Below are 20,060 nucleotides of genomic sequence, written 5' to 3' on the forward strand. Positions count from 1 at the left end.
CACTCAAGGCGAACATCGAAAAATATGTACGCGAGTATTTAGTATGCCAAAAAGTGAAACATGACCGAGATAAAGTTTATGGCAAGCTTCAGCCACTCCCTGTGCCTAACACGCCATGGGAAAGTATTGCCATGGATTTTATTATGAATCTTCCTAGATCCGAGAATGGAAATGATGCAATCTGGACTATAGTAGACAGATTCAGTAAGCAAGCACATTTCCTTCCAATTAAGAAGACGATCAAAGCTGATCACATGGCTAGAATAGTTCTAGCTCACATTTTTAAACATCAAGGACTGCCAAAAACTATCGTCAACGATAGAGATCCTCGCATGGCTAGGTTATTTTGGCAAGCACTATTCAAAAATTTGGGAACTAAGCTTGATTTTTCCTCAGCTTATCACCCTCAAACAGATGGTCAAAGCGAAATCGCTAATGCCACTGTTTTAGACCTTCTCAAGTGCTATGTTTCAGAAAGACAATCCAAATGGGAACAGTACTTACCGTTAGTTGAGTTTGCGTATAATAATACCATACATTCCTCAACTGTTAAAGCTCCATTCAAAATTATATATGGCCAAGAGTCGTCAATCCCTTAAGAAAGAGAGAGATGACCTTGTTGTGATACCACTGTCACAAAAATACGAAAGCGTAAACTAACTTTTAGATTGCAATTCATATATTCAAGAGAATTTGGTGAGGGAGAGAGTAGCTTGACGCATCATTGGGACCAGAAGATGGGTTGATCCCCCCCATAAAGAGAATATCTTTATTACTACGGGAGAATCTTTACAAACATAATATGATCTTCGATGCAGATGCAGAAATTATTCTTGATGAAGAAGTTTTTCCGAGTGATACTTCGTTATCAAAAAAAGATAAGGATATAGCTACAGTATTACATATATTCCTAGTTGCAGATACGCCAAGTGCCATGCCAAGGAGAACCCCTACGCTTGGATGGCTATGACCCTTCGCTCAAAAGACATGCCTCTTCGCCAAAAGTCACACTCCTTCGACTCCTGGTCACACCCCTTTGCTCTACGGTTGCGACTCTTCGTCCAATGGTTGCAGCTCTTCGCCAAAAGGATGTGTCTTTACGTCTAAAGTCAGGTCTCTTCACCATGAGATGTGTCTTTTCGTTTGTGTCTCTTCGTCTCCTATATAAGGAGCCTATTTTACTCAGTTTTCAAGCATTCGATCAATCAATTAAACACATTCAATCTCTTGAGTCTCAGTTTGATCTTAAGTATAAAGTTTTAGTCTTAATTATAGGATTAGCACCACTAATACTCACACCCCCTAAGGTGTTCTATGCCGCATTCGGGCACACCTGAGGCCCTAGAGCTACTAGTTCTATTCTGATGTGCACACAACTAAATAAATAATTATTTTCTACTAAAGAAAGTAATCATTTACAAAAATTGACATTGTTACACAGGATCTAAACACTGCTTTTGCCAATGTAAGGGAGGCTTTGGAGAAGTCTCAAGCACAATATAAGAAGGCAGCAGACAAGCATTGATGTGACTTGGAATTGAAGGAAAATGATGGGGTGCTACTTAACTTTGAGAAAGCACGATTACAGAAGCGGAAGGGTCAGGAAAGGCTTTTTCCAAAGTTGAGTATGGGATACTATGGACCCTTCCAGGTAGAGGAAAAGATAAATGATGTATCCTTCAGATTGAAGTTACCAAATACTTAAAAGATTCACAATGCATTTCATGTGAGTCTATTGAAACTTTTCAAAGGTGTAGTGTCGGTGGATAGAAAGCGAGACGAGCAACCAGAAGTAGAAGAGACAGAACAGATACTCATATTAGAACAGGTCTCTTGCTTACAAGGAAAGGAAAGCGAAAGGTAAGCTGATCTGATGATATTTGGTCAAGTTCGGGCTCTTGATACCAAGTGGATGGAGGAGGACTTAGCAGCAGATACTCCTCGGATACTAGAGATTTATCTTGAGGCTTTTGGTTTAGCACCGACTATTCCAAAAGTGTCTGAACTAGCAGGTTGAATCTGGTGCGTTGCGGGCTGCACAAGAGGGAAGTCACTCCACTCCTTTGTCACAAGTTACCTTGTTGAGAATAAAGTCACTGATTTCTTTTGAGATTTTAGGGATATTGACATACTGATAGTATTTTGTTGAATGACTTTATGTAAAGATGTACACTTGAAATGGAATTTCTAAAATGAATATGTTACATGTACTCTCTCATGTGTGTATTGTTTAAGTACGTGTAAAAAAGATGATGACTGTAACATTTTATTTTAGTCATCTGAGGGGTGATGTGAATGTGATAGTAACAAGATTTAGTAACTCAAGACATTTGTAAAAAGATCAATGCGGTCTGGATGTGATTGCTAAATAAGTTACAATGATCATGATTCTCATCTAAGATCTCTATGGGGATAGTGATGTGAATGTTCAATGACTGTCGTCTTTGTGCAAGTACTAGATATGTGTGGTCTAGTACGTCGGTATTTAGAGTTAGTGTCTACCGAATTAGTTTTTGTCCTATGTCTATTTTTGCAAGCGTAATTAGGCGATTACAATTCTTTCAAGAGGGGGGTATGTCACGGTAATGTGTAGCTGAAGTGATTGATGGTGAATGCTCGAGATGAGTGCTCGGTGCATACTCAAGGTTACTTTTACTGAATGAGAGATGTGCAAGACTAGAGAGAGAAGAGAGAATGATACTCTGTATGAACTATCGCTAGAGGTATTTTTTTTGGATTGCACAAATGCTTATACAATGGTCCTAGATGTTGAGATGTTGAGATGCTGAGGGGATCTTGCAGTGGATGCCTGGATATGCAAGGCTAGGGGTTGGAAATGCAAAACGCTAGAGTTGCTGAGTGGGATCTACAAGCTCGACGAGGCTATGGGCTGATTTGCTATGGCCGATGTCGAGGATGGGCTGAAAACTGAAAACGCGAGGGCCAATTTGGCTTGGAATTGCGATTTGACGATGTGGTAATCGTTGAAATCTGCAATTGTTGGTGCTGGCGATTGAATGCTGAAGGATGCTGAGGTGATTTTCTATTGGTGCTGGCGATGGGCTGATGGCTGAAAACAATGGTGCTGATGGGGTGTTGTAGGCGGATCTTATGACGTATGCTGAAAACGCCAGGCTGGGTGTTGGTTGTTCTGGTGTCTACTTCGAGTACTCGACTGTCCTTCAAAAGTGGGTCACTTATATACAAAATTAAAGGGCAATGCGAAGATTTCTTAAAATGTCACAATGAGTTAATAAACTCACTTATAAGAGGTGCTTCGCATGCAAATAATTTCCTAGGCTTGGCAATAATGCAAGTGTATTGGAACACTCTCCAGTGCCTACACCTAGTAGACACTTGCAATGCTCATGTACAATCAGAGGATATACAACTAATCTAATTGCCTAGACATGCACGTCCTGCATACAGGCTCACAAGGGTGCCAGAACACTTACTAGTATGTCCTAAAACCTAGAGATAGGAGGTAGAGCTTGTCCACATGCACATAGGGTTAGATGTGCACGTGACAGTCACAAACGGACTACGTGGCATGCAGATGGCATGGCCTAACGGGCAGAACTAGGCTGAGGGGCCTAAACCCTAATGAAAGAAGCAGAAGAAGTTTTCGCCAACTTACAGATTCTTGTTGAGTGGCCCAAAAGATAAGTAGGGTTAGGTTTCTAAATCCTAACCCTACCAACTTATCAGAACTGGTCGAGGGGCCCAAAACCCTTAAAATAAAGCAAGAACCACAAAAATACGTAAAGGCTGATGACATGGCAGCATTGTACGGAATTTGCACTAAATGCTGACATGGCGATTTCCATGAATCGTGCTACAGCTATTGGGGTGCCAGTTTTTGGCTCAGTTGCTTTTAGAACTGATGCTTTTCATGTACTTGCTTTTGGGACTGATGCTTTTCATGTACTTGCTTTTCACGTGTGTTGCAGTTGATCTTTGATTTGGAGTGTCCAAGTCTATTACACACTCTGATGGTATAGCCTCTATGATAACTCAACACATGCGTTGCACACCCCCTATATCTCGGAGTTGAAGGCTCTGAATCTCCTGAGGAGGAAGTACTGTAAACTGCAGCTAATCCCCAAAATTGCGGGTTGGACCCTTTGCCATGGGACCCCAAGAGACATGAGGTCGACTACCAACCATGTGACCTTGTTGTGTGATGACCAAAGGGTTCCATGTAAGTGGCTGCCTCAAGCGTTCCTCAATGCATGTGGGCCTGCATTTGACACTCAATTGTGTATGAAAAAACAAAGTTTAGAACTTGAGTAGAAAAAGGAGAAATTTCACAAAACACATTCGGAGGCATTTGATTTGTTACAAAATGTGTTTATTTTGCAGAAAAACACACATTGTGGCCATCGATGGTTATAAGGAGATTCCTACAAATAATGAGGATGCAACGTTGAAGGCAGCTGCACAACAGCCGGTTAGTGTGGCCATTGAATCTAGTAAGTGGGATTTCCAACTTTATGCAGGGGTAAGGGTTTGTGATTCTAAACCAGGTTATAAGATTTTCTGTTACCCACTGTAAGTAGAGCTTGCGTTAAGTAATGACTCATTCTTAGATTTGCTATTCAAATGACATGCCAGTGTTATGCACAGTAAAGCATCAGATTATCTTTGCCATCTCTCTGTAACCCATGCTTAACCGCACTGTGTGCATTGGTGTGATGCACTTGCCATCTCTCTGTAACCCATGCTTAACCGCACTGTGTGCATTGGTGTGATGCACTTAAGCGCAAAATGTCTAGGCCTTCATTGCCACTACTCAGCTGGAGGGACATGTGCTGGCCGTGAATTCACATTCACAACTAGCATTCAATTGTGATTGTTTATTGGACCTTTTGTTTATCTGTCAAATATCACAATATTATCTACCTCCCATTCCCTGGCCGGAGATTTTCACGCCATTTGGGTGTTTTGGGGGGTAATTTCGTTAAGATTTTTTTGAATTTGATGCAGGGAATCTTGACTGGCGGCTTTGGGAGAGCAGACCACCTGGATCATGGTGTGCTCGTTGTAGGTGATGGGACCAACGCTGGTCTTGACCAATGGATTGTGAAGAACTCGTGGGGCTCTAACTGGGGTGAGAAAGGGTACATTCGCATGCAAAGAGGGGGTGGAGCAAGAAAGGAGAAAGCAGGGCTATGTGGTATTAACATGATGGCGTCCTTTCCGTGAAGATGGGTGCAAACCCTCCCAACCCTTCTCCCTCTCCTCCACCTTCCCGAGTCAAATGCGACTCTACGTACTCTTGCCCTCCCGTGAATACATGCTGCTGTGAGCTCCGCATTGCAAAGCATTGCTTTGCTTGGGGTTGTTGCCCCCTTGAGTCAGTCATTTGTTGTGGGGGTCACCAGCATTGCTGCCCTCAGATTATCTTGTGTGCAACACTAAGGTATTAACCTTAATTTCATTGAAGCTTCATCGAAGTTCAGCAAAAATGTGGGACTTTTGTATACTGAATTTGTCCATGCGATTGTCGAATTGTTCTGGCAGGATGCAGAGAGTAGCTTTGGTGTAGCCATACTCAACAGGACAGCTGCAGAACCAAATGGTGCAGCGATGTTGTGATCCATAAAGTCTTTGATAGTTGCAGGTGGATGCTACCCACCATGGCTAACCCCCTCCTCCTCCTTTTTACATCAGAAAAGAAAGGAGGCTCTAAATACACGTGCATGTAAACATCTCCTTTCTATCTTTTACCTTCATTTTTTTGTGGGATGTCTGCATGAGCATGGGTTTACATAAAATTTTTCCAGGAGAGCTTGTACGTGAACAGATGGTTGTGTCTATCTCATTTTTGTCCTGGGAGTGTATTCAGTTGTACCATTACCACCGACTTCCAATGACATTGATTTCATCACAGCCAGATTTTAAGAATTTGTTGAGAGAGAGAGAGAGGGGGGGGGGGGGGGGGGGGGGGGGGGGTGGTGGTTTGGAGTTTTAACGGCATAGGAACAATCTCAAGTCACCTCAAATATCTATGCAACAAGTCTTGAACTCAAAACCTGGTTTCAACGAGAGAGAGAGAGAGAGAGAGAGAGAGAGAGAGAGAGAGAGAGAGAGAGAGAGATATGATATTTTTACGTCTTCAAAAGGCCAAAATGACCTATGAGACCAATCCGTTAACAAACAAGTGAATCTAATACCATGTCTAGGTACAAAAAAGAGATACTAAAATGAATCTAGAAGTGCTACTAGCTCAAACTGAATGGGGTATGTGTGACCACTGATATAATGGGTGCTCAATACAAGAGGGTGATATAATGAATGGTGAATTTGTCCTCATCTGTACTCTGGATTTCGAGATAGTTTGGCTTGAATCCTCTGCTGTAGTCTCCGTCGATGTTGTGAAGCTCCTCTCCTCAATCGTGGGCGTCTCGATCTCCATAGTTCCAATGCTCGGTCAATGAGAGTACCACGGGTGTGAGTGTGGTGGGCTGAGCTTTGCAGTGGTAGCTGCTCCTCTATCTGTCCAGTGTTTGGTGGGAAGACATCAGTAATTTGTCTCTGGGATTGTCTCTCTCCAGATCTCCCCAATAAACTATCTCTATGTCTGTGTAACTCAAGTAGATACAGTCCAAGACATCTCTAGTCATGATAGCTCATGACTCTAAAGAAGGGTCGGAAACCCTCTGAATAGACAATGAAAGCCCCCGGTACCTCGTAATACACTGTGCATTGACATATATAATGCATCTCTATCCCTGGTTCTGTATGGCATAGGTGGCATACCCGGCTAGCTGCTGGTATCCCTCTGAATCTATCTGTTTCAATCTAATATTGGTGTGAAGATGTCCGTATCTGACCAATGGAACATCGTAACCCATGAGATAGATGTGTATCCATACATCCCCTGTGAGTTGGAGAAGATGCTCTCTGTAGAAAGCCATCTTCGTGCCCAACTCCTGTGTTGCCATGTCCTTCTGGTGTCCAATTGAGTCAGGTCCTGGCGAATGAGTCTATTAATCTCCACCCCTGTAAGAGATATCAATGGGGCATCAAGGGAGCATCAGAAGGGAGGCACGCTGTCCATTCTGAAGCCATGTATCTGGAACCATGATGACATCTGTGCATACCAGCATGATGTGTCCCCCTGTAGAGCCGAGGACTCAAGGGCCAATCTGTCATCTGTCTCTAGTAGCATCCCATAAGCTGTGCATACAGGAGACTGATCGGTGAGTGCCCCTATCTCCATTGGGGGGGCTGCGAACTCCGCACTAATGATCTTGTGTGGCATGGAGTCCTTGGCTCTAATCAGCCGAGAGATCATTAATACCAAGGGCCTCTCCATACCTTTCCATCCATCTTAACCCACAGAGAGTCCCCAAGCCTGAACTCCTAATTAGAGCATAACTGAAGCTACCAAGGTATCAAGGGGCCAAAGCTTTATTCGGGGTTCTTGGAACTGAATCTGCGAACACAGTGAAGACTATTCCATGATAAGTGTATGCATCTGTGCACTCCACTCTCTCCTGACCATAAGTGAATGTAAGTGTTGATCTCCCAATCCACTGCGGTGTGGTGTTAAACACCAAGACCTTGGTTTTACCAGGGTTTACAGACAATGCACTATCCTCCCCAAAGCTATGTAATGCATCCAAATGTCAGAGATCAACACAATATCATTGGCATATAAAAACAATGGAATCCATGTCCTTGCTAGGTGGACACCTCTGCCACCCTCTCTGTCAATGTAATCAGAAACTTCGTGTAGATACCTACCAAATAGAGTAGAAGACAATGGACAACCTTGTTTCACTCCGATACTGGAATGAACTAAATCAGAGATCCCTGTTGAAGTGTGTACATGTCCCATCACTAATTTGTATAGAGCCATGATCCCCCAAATCAACTCAATGGGCACTCCCATCTCTTGTAGTTTACGTGTTAATCTGGCTTTGGGCACCATGTCAAATGCTTTGCGGAAATCCACAAAGCTACAATAAATTTGTCTCCCATGTGCCCCGCCTCCTCAATGATGGCTCTGAGTGTCAGAAGCTGGCTGAGAGAGAGAGAGAGAGAGAGAGAGAGAGAGAGAGAGAGAGATGAAATGATATATTAACGTCTTCAAAAGGCCAAAATGACCTATGAGACCAAGCCGTTACAACATAGTGAATCTGATACCATGTCCGGAATAAAAAAGAATTGAAACAAAATACAATGTGTAGTACAATGAAAGAAGGGGGGAAGATATGGTGGAGATCCATCCTCATCTGCACTCTGGACGTCGAGAGAGTATGGCTCGAATCCTCTGTTGTAGTCTCTGTCGATGTTGTGTAGCTCCTCTCCTCAATCGTGGGCGTCTAGATCTACACGTCCGTGCCAGTTGGGCACCTCTGTCACCCTCTCTGTCAATGTAATTAGACACCTCATCAACATACATACCAAACAGAGTAGGAGACAATGGGTAGCCCTGTTTCAGTCCAATAGTAGAGAGAACTAAATCAGATACCCCTTTCGGAGTGCGTACATGTCCCATCACTGATCTGCACAAAGTCATAATCCCCCATATCAACTCTGTGGGCACCCCCATCTCCTGTATTCTGCGCATCAATCGAGGTCTCGGTACCATGTCAAATGCTTTGCGGAAATCCACAAAGCTACAATAAATCCGTCTCCCATGTGACCTGCCCCTCAATGATGGCTCTGAGTGTCAAAATATGATCAAGAGTGGAGAAACCCCTCCTGAAACCGGCCTGACCCTTTGCCCGTACCCCCTCATCCTTTGCCCGAATACTCAAGCGCTGCTCAAGAATGGATGCATACAACCGTGCCAATGTGCGTCCAACCATAATAGTGCAGTAGTTCCCAGGCTCTATAGGATCCCCTGCCTTGAAGATAGGCACAATAGTAGACAACCTCCAAGTCTTAGGTAACCCCTCACACATGGCACGATTGAACAACACTGCAAGAACCTCCATCAGCATATTCCTAGCATGTATAAAGTGCTCCGCTACTAGACCGTCATGATCATATGCCCTTCCGGTCCTCATCTTGTCAATGGCCCTCTGTACCATCACAATGGTAAAGAAGGTGCTCGTAGCTGGGCATGGCTCTGTAGGGTCTGGAAGGGGTTCCTCGATGGAAGGGGTTCCTATCCAGGAACCGTATATAACGATGTCGCATACTGGCCTCACACATCAGGTGAAGTAATCACTGGGGGAGGGGAATGCTCATGAAAGAGTCGCCATGCCTCTCCTGAATCCCTACTCAAGAACATCTGATATAATTCTCGTTCCATCTGAGCCAGGTAAGCTCGCTTCTTCTGTCGCAAAAGGCACCGGGAAGCAATCCGAGACTGTCTGTAAGTGATGACTCCTAAAAGAAGACCCCTCTGAAGCTGGGCTCTCATCTCTGTGCACTCCTCATCATACCAACTATTCCGGGGCATGCCCCCAGAATGTGGTCTCCTGCCCGGCTGGGTTTGTGGGTATGCCACTGATGCAGCACCATGCATTGTCTCAGTTAGTAAAGTGGTGCACTCCTCCATTGAGAGGCCTGTACCAACTGTGCCTTTCCATAGACGGTCCCAGATCTCCTTTGTATAAACAGAATCCGTCTCTGGTGTAAATGTATAACGAGTGTGTGACCTGCCTCCTGATGTTTGGGCTGTACTATACTAGAATGGAACAGATAGTGTCAAGAGAGCATGATCTATTGCTACGTCCACTGGCCTTGCTCCCACTGTGAAATCTTGAATGCAAGGGATAAAGCTCGGCTGTGTCATAACATAGTCCACTGTATTGGCCCCATGTCTGTGTGGAAAAGATATGAAGCCGGCTCCTCAAGGAAATCGCTGTAAGCTGTTAAGTATGGCTAACCCATGTGAAGTCGTCATCTCTGTGAGGCATCTCCCATACTCCGTCTGCTCTCTGTCATGTGAGCGTCTGTCAAGCCCCAACTCCCCCACATCCAGCTCTCTAAGCATCTCATCTGAAGTGTCGTAGAAGATTGTCTAAGAGTTGCCCGTTCGGGCATTGAAGTCCCCTAAGAGGATGATATCACCATCCCTAGAAAACTCCCATATATCATCGTCCAGTATAGAGAAAGGCGACTGCCCTTTGGATGCAGCATATACTGATGTATTGGGAAGGAAGTAACATAGGTCAATGTATAGAAATTGACCCGTGTCAGCTCTCAACCTCACCTACATGTATCTAGCATGCTCATCTCTCCGTACAATACGTAGTAGTGGTTATAGCTCCTCTCTAAATAACATTGCTACTCCTCCTGAACCTCTACTCCCATGCTCAGATCTCGTGACTGTCCTCTGGGATGTCTCCCATCTATATCCCCCCACCTGTGGCATCACCTGTCCAGGCGCCTGGTGAGTCTCCGAGAAGAATACAATGTCCTTGTCTTTGAAACTGTCCTCAAAGGCCCCAACATCCAACCTCATAGACCCATTACAATTCCAAGTAGCCATCTTCAGTGTGGTCCCATAGGTCTCGCACCGTCATGTAGGGCGTCTCTCCATAATGACCACTCTTCCTTCTCTGTAAAAAGCTGTCTTCTCTTTTTCTCTTGTGGCCCTAATCTCTGGCATGACTTTCTGCATGTGGGCAAGCTGTGAGAGGGTGGGATCGTCACCAAGGAAGATACCAGTCTTTTTGAGAGTATACCTCCTCCTCAAAAAGTTCTTCTCCTCAATAGAGGGGAAGCGCAATATGAGAGCTCTTCCTCTTGATGTTTCCTCCGTGCCTCCTGCTTTCTTACCAACTCTCCATGCTCTTGTATGTGTCTCTTTTTGCATCCCCATTAGTACCATGAGCTCCTGTACTTCCTCATCAATTTTGTCCCGATCGTTGAGGCCAGTAACCCTCACATGCAAAGCCCTCATATGTCTTCGTTGTTCCTCCTCAAGTGTCATGTTGATGATGGTGGGAGTGGAGATCGATACCTCCTTGCCTTTGCCCTTCTTTGCGATCGGAATCCACTTCTCCGCTTCCTCCACTTTCTTATGGGTTTTGGTAATCATATCTGTCCATGAAGATATTTGCTTCCTGTTGTTTCTTCTCTTCCTTAATGGCTTGCATTTGCTCTTTGATTACCTTAAGTTCTTCTATCACTGAGGGTTGGATTTCTCCCTCTTCTAGTTCACCATTGGCTCTTGCCTCGGCTAGGTCTCTGTTGAGGGTTGAAATCTGATTCTTGAGGTCTTCAATTTCGGCCCGATGCTCCATTTCCTCCACAGTTTGAAGCTCGGCCTTGCTGATTTTCCACTGAAGAAAGACCGCCTTCTCTATCTTCCACTCTTCCATCTCTGCCATATACGTCTTCATCTCCTTTTCCATGTTTGCTAACCTCTTGCTGGTAGCCATAAAAGTTGATTTCTTCATTGTTGGTGATGCCATTGCATGCAAACCACTCAAGGGGTAGGGGCTTGAGCTCTCGGTAAGTGCTGGGTTTGTGCTCATGACTTCCATCACAAGACGGCCACACTAACTAAACACACAGCTGTTTCCAGAACTTTCCACACTTATGCATACATTTTCTCTCGCATCAAGCATACATTTCGCATACAAACCCCCCCCCCCCCCCCCCCCCCGCGGCAGTTTTTGTGAATTTTTGAATTTTCTGCTCTGAATTTTTGAGTTTTCTGAATTTCTGAAATTCTTTGCTCTGAATTTTAAATTTTCTGAATGCTCTGAAAAATCAAGTCTGTAGGTTCTGAAATATGCTGGTTTTGAAAATCTGCAAATTTCTACTAATTTTTGAGAAAATTTTGTAAATTCTGCGCTGTTTTTCTGATCTGATTTTTTTTTGGAATCGGGGGGGGGGGGGGGGGGGGGCGGGATGGGCACGCTGGGGGTTGGGTGGTAGTGTGTGACCTCTGGCTAGCGAAAGTTAAATTTAATTTGAAGTGCCCACCATCAGGCCTCTACGTGCCATCATCGCCTCCTCGCCACAGCATGGAAGGTGGAAGAGAGAGCATGCGCGTTGTCCAGCCCTGTGCATGCGCGCTGTCCAGCCGTGTGCGCGAGAGAGAGAGAGAGAGAGAGAGAGAGAGAGAGAGAGAGAAGAAGAAGAAGAAGAAGAAGAAGAAGAAAGAGAAGAAGAAGAAGAAGAAGAAGAAGACAGAGAGTTTTGTACATTCGAGTGTTGAATTATGTGACAATACTTTTGTGTGTATTTGAGTGTATTTCTGCTAACATGGTTTGTGTGTATTTGAGTGTATTTCTGCAACCATGTTAGCAGTGGTTGTTTGTGCTCATTTATTATACATGGGGGCACTTCATCTTTAATGCAAAGTACCTATTTTACAATGTAAATGGAACCATAGCAAGATTAATTTGGCATGCGTGTGTATATATATATATATGCGTAGAAAGCTTGGTACGGTCTCGCCTTTTCAGTTATTATTATATTTAGATTTGTTTAATCCCAAAGTGTGCCAAAGACTTGCATGTAGTCAATGGAGAAGGTGAATCCCTTGCTAGGTTTTGTATATATGTAGTAAGATGTGTCGTTTGAATGGAGTGTTTGGGGCTAAAAATGTTAAGGAAAGTAAATGAGAGAGAAATTTGAAGTTTCAAACAGAGAGATGGTATATTGGTCCATCTAAATTTTGTAAATTTGACCTATGTCTGAATAGAATCAACCATGTAATGGTCGTAATCTTGCGAGAGGTAAAGAGTTTAGTTCTAGTTTGTAGATGCTTTTCACCAATTAGCACCTTAACCAATATCGCAAAGACTTATGTATGAATCACAAAAGGAACTTAAATGGTCCATTCTTGGAGAATACAAGCTTTCTTGATTACGTCTTGAAGTCAATTTAAGTAAACGTTCATAATGTTGTGTAAAGGGCCATTGTGTTCGACCCGGAGAGTTGGTTGTCCACTCATTATTAACCTCACTAACCTTCCTATTATTTTGATGATTACAGGAGAAGGTTTTCTCCTCCATCTCTGTGTCCCCCCCACCGACCCACCCACCCACCTCTCTCTCTCTCTCTCTCTCTCTCTCTCTCTCTCTCTCTCTCTCCCGCATGTGCATCAAGTTGGTATCAAAGTTGTGGTTGTTCCCTTGGGTGTGGAAATGGGTCAACAAAGCTTGGAAGGTTTGCCAGAGTGAAGTGGGAGCTTGAGAGCTCAATTTAGGGCGATGTATGCCCTTATGGAAGCTCAATAGAGTGTGCACTGCATAGCTCAATAGAGTGTGCAGAGTGCATGTGAGCTCAAGACTTTATTTCCACAGCAACAGTATTTTGCATTTCAAATGTCTCTTTATAGATTGTAGATTTGAGAATTTGGTTCCTCCAACGCTTTGTTTCAACGAGATCTACAACTTTGCAGAAGGAAGCTTCTTCTGATTTTATGCAATTTTGCACATATTTTGCAGACTAGCTATGTACAAAAAATTACATATTATTTGTGTCTCGCATTGTGCAATAGAATGTGCTTTTGAAAGCATTACAGGTGCTTGAAATTGGGTGTACAAAACTTGAGCTTGAAAATACAAATTGAGCCTCTGTAGAACTTTAGGATTGAGTTTTTGGAGCATTTAGGCAGAGAGAAAGCGATAGAATTAGATAGTGCAACTCCTTTTTCTATTTTTCAAGCTTCAAAAGTAGAGTTTTTTGCATCTCTGTCCCATACAGACTAGGATATATAGATCTTGATATTTAATCAGATGCGTTGGTAATATTGGTTTTCTCCAATTGCAAGAGCAGCAGATCATTGCCTAGGAGCGGTGACATGTAAATCTCTATATTGTAAAGCATTGTGTCTCATACAGAGTAAGATATATAGATTTGGAGTTCAACCTAAGGTTTTGGCATGCTCCAGATGTGTTGGTAATATTAGATTTTGTATAGATTTGTTACAACTGCAATAGCAGGAGATGGTTGCATCAAAGCAGTGATATGTAAATCCCATTATTGCAAAGTATTATGTACGTTAAGTTTTTTGACATGCACATGATATTGTGATTCTCTTGGCAAATGTATGTAAGTGCTGATTTTGGATGTGAACTTTGAGTTGATGCTCTTGTTAGATGTGATGCTGATCTTTCGATGTGAACGTTGTGGATCCCCTAGACTGCCATGCTATGTTCATGTTATTGAGCTTGACTTTTATATATGCAGATTGAAGTTGTTTTGGGTTGATTTGATGCTCCTCACGAGTTATTAATAGTTTAACGGAGCATTGGAGGCACTTTTTGCTTTTCTTTTCTCTATTGATGCCTCTCGAGCGTGATTTGAGGTCGAGATAGATTTCGGAGGAAGGTTGACAAATTTGAGTTGCTTGGTCTACTTGGCGCTTGTTTCAGTGTAGTGTTTGTTACGTTAGCATTTTTTTAAATTTTTATAGGCTTTATGTATGGATTTTTGTCTATCTTGTGGTGCTAGTGGGTTAGGCCATTGGAGCTTCCCGTTATCAAAGTGTCGCCATAGGACGTATAGAGAAGTTTGGGTGCTTGATAGCCAAGTTGGATTGACACTCATTTTTCAGTTCATTTGATTTAGATTATGCTCATATTTTTTCTCTCTCCTTGCTGTTTATAGCTATCATGATTTGATATTTTTGTCAGAATATTGTAGGCTACTACTCGGTCTAACTTCAAAAACGCTATTAATTAGTCTTCCAGATTCGCATGGAATCTGTGACTCCTAAAGCAAACAAAAAAGAGATGTCGCCATCATCCACCTGCATAGCCCTCGCCCCTCACCATCGCCGCCTCTGCACACCCCCCTCTCCATTGCTCATGCAGTTGGCTCTCTCTCGGCTTCGCTTCGCAGTAGGTCTGTCTTGTCTCTTTCTCTCCGGAGCTTCACCATTGCCCTTGCAATGCCTGTTTTGCTCCACCCAAGCCCTCGTGTGCACACAAGCATGCGAGGGTGCAGTCGCAGCCTACCCCGCAAACAAACACTTTCTGTTATCAGCACCAGGAGCGCCCTCTGTGTCTGGCTCGCAATAAAATTCCAATGCTGCTCTTCACGGCACTGTCGGCTCACCCAATCACCAAAAATCTCTCTCTTCTTCTCCTCTACACGCCTCGCTCCGCCATGTGCCATGTATGTTGCCCAGTCCTCACCTTTTCATCTCAAAACGTGAAGGCATCTTTGTTGATTCCTTCTAAAAAGAAATGAAAAAGTCATTTTGGCTACCTACTGGGTTTATGCATCTTTGATTGAGGATGAAAGAGCACTATAGTTGCATTTTATCTGAATGGATTCAATATCAATTTTAGCCAATTATAGACTTACAAGTTGAAATTATATTGGAAAGTGAAAGCGATGTCTTTTCTATATCTGTGACTGGTACCCTAATGTTTGTGAATGATACCCTAATGTTTGATGACGTAGTTGGTAGGTTTCATTCTTAGGACATAAAATGAATTTTATGGATTAAGGAAAGCAAAGTGTCACCCTCAACGTTGATAGAGGGAGAAAATAGTTTTAAGGGGGTGTCTCATGAGCGTAGTAAATCTCGTGGATGCTATATTAAATCTTGGGATAAGGACCTTGAATGTTTTCACTATGGCAAGAAGGGTCACATCAAGAAGAGCTTTTTTAAGTTGAAAGAAGAGAAGAAGGAAGAGAGTTTCAATGTCATAGGAATCTATCCCAAGAGACCTTAAAGATATAGCCGACGAGGAGTTGAACTCAAGACTTGTTATGCAAGAGGGAAATGGCATAACCAATCTACCACACTTGGGTGATAGAAAGGTTATACCATTTTCCTCTTTTTATTAGCATGCGCACACACACGTCCCCGAGAAGAAGAGAGTTTTAACGTCGTAGGAAACTATCCCAAAAGACCTTAAAGATCTAGCCGACGAGGAGTTGAACTCAAGACCTGTTATTCAAGAGGGAAATGGCATAACCAATCTACCACACTTGGGTGAGGAAAAGCGTGAGGATGGCAAAATAGAGGACATGGGGAAAGCAAAGATAGAGGCATCAATGTTTTCAATAGTGATGAGGGTAATATTCTATTCGCCTCTTCTTTACAAACACGTTATTCGATGAGCAAAAATGGTTCATTCAACCAAGATTGGATTTTGGATGCAAACATGGATGTGTACATTTGAAGCTTTTGAGAGGTAATGGTTCTCCATTTTTGCAAAAGAATGTGAGACACGTGCTTACTCTCTCGGAGAGTATGAATTTTGTTGGGCAATTAGATGAATGTGACTATCTATCATACATGCTTTGACAATTATGGCATTTGGAAAATTAAGAGCGGATCTTTGTCTTGGCTAGAGGACACAACTCTGGTAAGTTCTAATCTTTGAATGTGTTTGAAGGCCAAGAGATTGTTGTAAATATAACCGAGTAGCCAAATACCTCTTTTTGGCATAGCATGTTACGCCATTTAAACCAAAATGGAAGGAAAAATCTTTATATCAGAAATATTACTTGTTTGCTTGTCATTTTTTACAATATTGAATTGATTTGAGCGTTGTATGTAGGAAAGCACGTTGGGTAAAGGCCATGTGCCCGACCGCCAGGACACCCCCTACCCTCACTAACTCAGTAACCTTCGTATTCTTCCCCATATAGATAATCATAAAGAAGCACAGATAACTCCTTTCAGGCTATGTGTTCCCCCAAAGCCTTGGTCTCTCTCCTCTCATCTTCTCCTCCGCCCTTCCTGCACGGGCTTACTTTGCCCCACAATTGGTATCAGAGCGAGCAGGTGCCAAATTCTGAGCATGGTCCGATTCCTCCCCGTCCCGACGTGTGCAGCCCCTCTTGAAATCAAGCATGGAATCTTGAGGATCTATGTAAGAAATGGAGTAGCTGCAGAGAAGTCAAGCAAGCATCACAAGAAATGCAGGTGAATCCAGCAAATCCGAGACTTGTAGAGCATCAGGCACCGAGCAAGGCAGAGAAGCAAGCAAGTGCAGTAGAAATTGAAGCAACAGGAGCAGGAGAACCGACAGCAAATTAGCTTTGCAAAATCGAGCTTAAGAGGAATTAGGGTTGCAGTCCAGCATGCGAGGGCTAAAGCGAGCAACCTGTACCAAAATCGGGCATGGAGTAGGAAAACATTACGAGAGTGTCGTGGACGTGTGTGGACAAAATAGTAAGCAAGAGACCTGGAAATTTTCAAGCCATGCGCTATTGAGCACAGTAATTGTGTGTGGAGAATCGGCAGAGAATTCAGGCAGAGCTTTCTCGTATCGAAAGCTTGAGGATAGCAGTCTGCTGCGAGCAGAGCAGCCATAGTTTTTTTAAAATACTAGTACGGCCGGCCGCCGAAGGCTCCCTCCCTCTCTCTCTCCCCCTCTTTATCTTTATCATGCGCAAAGGAGTTTCTCTTTTTTTGGACTTTAGCCTTCATTTTGCAATTTTCGACACGTGTAAAGCACACTCCCTCTCTTGTTGAAAGAGTTTCTCTTTTTTGGACTTTAGCCTTCATTTTGCAATTTTCGACATGTGTAAAACGCACTCCCTCCCGTCCTTTATACTCCCCCATCGTCTCAAAATTTCAAAACACACACACACACACACACACACACTCACATTGCAAACACATCGCATCCACAACGGGCATCAAAGACAGCAACCTCGCAATTGAAACCAAGCAGCAGAGAGAGATGGTCAATTGTTCTTCATAACCGGCATCCGACCATGACAATTCGTTTAATAATTAGCGACATCGATGACACATCACGCGTGACCGTTGCATCAGCTTCACAAATTTGGCATAGAGAGCGATGGATTTGGTAGAGAGAGAGAGAGAGAGAGAGAGAGAGAGAGAGAGAGAGAGAGAGAGAGAGAGAGAGAGAGAGCAACTGCTTTCTTGGCATTCCACATTGATGTTCGACATTGACATCGGTGATAGTTTCTCGACATCGGTGATCCCACGGACATACATTCCTAAATACAATTGCATTCAACGACACGCTTGGGTGAGACATCTTTTTTGTACAGGAGTGATAACCGGAATCGGCATTGGCGACATTGGCCATGGTTTTGGGCTAGTTTTGACAGAACCTCCGTTGTAACAAGGGCAAAATCTCAGGGCAAAATAGTTCTCAAAAAACTTATAGAACACAAAGACGGGTGAAAAAATGTCGCACTCTCTTTATTTCGGGGATTCGAAACTCAACCCAAGTGACGCTTAAAATCAACTCAAGAGAGTAAATATAGACATAAATTGTCAATTGTATCTCAATATTCGATAATACCACACCTCAATAAAACCTCACGCAAGACCCTCCAGAAGGCTAAGCAAACACGAGCCACAATCTTAGAAGGGTCATTCCGGTTCGAGTCTCGAAAACGGCCAAGAAATTGCAAAAAAAAAAGAAGAAGCTAAAGAATGGCTCCACATAGTGTACAACGGGCAATATCTACAATTCAACATACATGCGTATGAAATCGCGCATAAAAAATGCCAAAAATTATTGCATGTAATAAATAAAATCCCTGCGGGGATATTTGCTCTCAAAAGAGTTCAATAGCATTGTGTGTGCTCAAAAAACGCATCTGTCAATGCATAGCAATCCACAGAGAAATTGTTGTCAAAACCATTATCGAGAATCTATATGAAGGCGTTGTACCTGTGTGTATCTGAAAACCTGGAGAAATAGGTGTATGTGGGCTCAAAAGCCCCTCTGTAAAACTTGTAAGAAGACCTGCGTGCCGATGTAGACTAATACTCCGCTGCCAATATCCTCCGCCGGACGGAAATGTCGAAAACGCCAATGGACTCTTTTTTACTGAGAGGAACATTTACAATATCACAAAGTTTGACAAATTCAAGATGTGCTGACCAAAAAAGGTCAATTAGAGCTAATCTTTGGTCGTGCAGAGGGAGATGGCTATACAAAAGCGATGTGGAAGATGCTTGATGCAATAGCGAGGTCTACTAGTTTGTCTATTTCACCATAGTGGGTAAAGATATTGCGAAATTCTTGTGGGATAATCTGTGCAAGGATAAGCTATGCAACACATATGAGAGCAGAAGTGTAAGTAACAAAGTGTACTCAATGAAGAAGGCTTTTGATCTTTGCATGAAAGAAGGTGAAACCATTTTCGAGTACTTGAATGGATTCAATATACTTTTTGGCCAATTGACATCGTAGGGACTAGAATTTGACGACAAAGTGCGGTTCATCTTCTTATTGTACTCTTTACCTTCTTCATGGGACATATTTTGTACATTGATTAGAAACTCTACGCTTGAGGGAAAGTTGGGCTACGATGTTGTAGTTTCCAGTCTACTTAGTGAAGAGATACATAGGAAGGCAATGGAGCTTGCAAAGCAAGGTGATGCATATGTTGCCAATAGCAAAGGCCAAAGAGGTTGCATCATAACCATGCCAAAAGTAAGGATCATGGATATTCTTGAATCAAATCTAGAGGTTCTTCACGCAATGCCAAGTGCTATCATTGCCATACATTGCCATTGTTAGAAAATAGGGTGTAGCTAAGTAGATATTAGAGTAGTTTACTTAATGGAGAGAGACAATTTTCACACATGAAAAATGAGTGAGAGAGAGAGAGAGAGAGAGAGAGAGAGAGAGAGAGAGAGAGCATGATATACGTGGTTCACTCAATGTGGGTTATGTCCACGAAAAAGCATCCACTCAATGACTTCAAACTAAAAGTAGGTTACAAAGGGATTATACCCTTAATGGAGCTCTTGCCTTGCAGACTGATAGACTTTTAGCACTTCAATAACAACTGAACTGAAAAGAGAGATGACACGTGACATGGAGTGGCGGTGTTCCACGTTAGAGAGTATTGGTCCCAAACCTTGGCGTCCCTTTTGGTATTTCTTTATATTACTTGAACTCAATACAATGCCGATACTGGCAGTCTATGGAATTGGAGCTGGTCTCTTGAGACAGCTAATTCTAGTGTTGGAAGATTTCAGCTACTAGTGTAGGAAGATTTCAGACAGCAAACTGGACAGGAATCAGAGACTAGACTGTACTGAAATAAGAATCAGACTTATGTACTGGAAATAAGGTTCAGATTCAGATTTAGAAGACTGGACGAGAAGTAAGTATAACTGAAATATATGCCATGATTGGGATTACAGATCAAGATTACAGCGAATATGATTT

The 20,060-nt window shown here is 43.0% G+C and overlaps 1 protein-coding gene and 1 long non-coding RNA gene across 2 annotated transcripts; both read left to right on the forward strand.

Moving 5' to 3' along the window:
- The first annotated feature begins 4,286 nt into the window (after positions 1-4,286).
- Positions 4,287-5,421, forward strand: LOC147437841 (KDEL-tailed cysteine endopeptidase CEP1-like). The gene is made up of 2 exons (XM_086486011.1): positions 4,287-4,450; positions 4,987-5,421. The coding sequence occupies exons 1-2, from the start codon at positions 4,346-4,348 to the stop codon at positions 5,203-5,205; spliced, it is 324 nt and encodes a 107-aa protein (XP_086342137.1). The 5' UTR covers positions 4,287-4,345; the 3' UTR covers positions 5,206-5,421.
- A 144-nt stretch (positions 5,422-5,565) lies between these two features.
- Positions 5,566-13,329, forward strand: LOC147437842 (uncharacterized). Its single transcript, XR_015184727.1, has 2 exons — positions 5,566-5,704; positions 12,919-13,329. It is a non-coding gene; the product is annotated as an uncharacterized LOC147437842 (long non-coding RNA).
- The last annotated feature ends 6,731 nt before the right edge of the window (positions 13,330-20,060 follow it).

The sequence above is a fragment of the Adiantum capillus-veneris genome, chromosome 17, assembly GCF_014529385.1.
Source record: "Adiantum capillus-veneris isolate H3 chromosome 17, ASM1452938v2, whole genome shotgun sequence".
NCBI lineage: Eukaryota > Viridiplantae > Streptophyta > Polypodiopsida > Polypodiales > Pteridaceae > Adiantum > Adiantum capillus-veneris.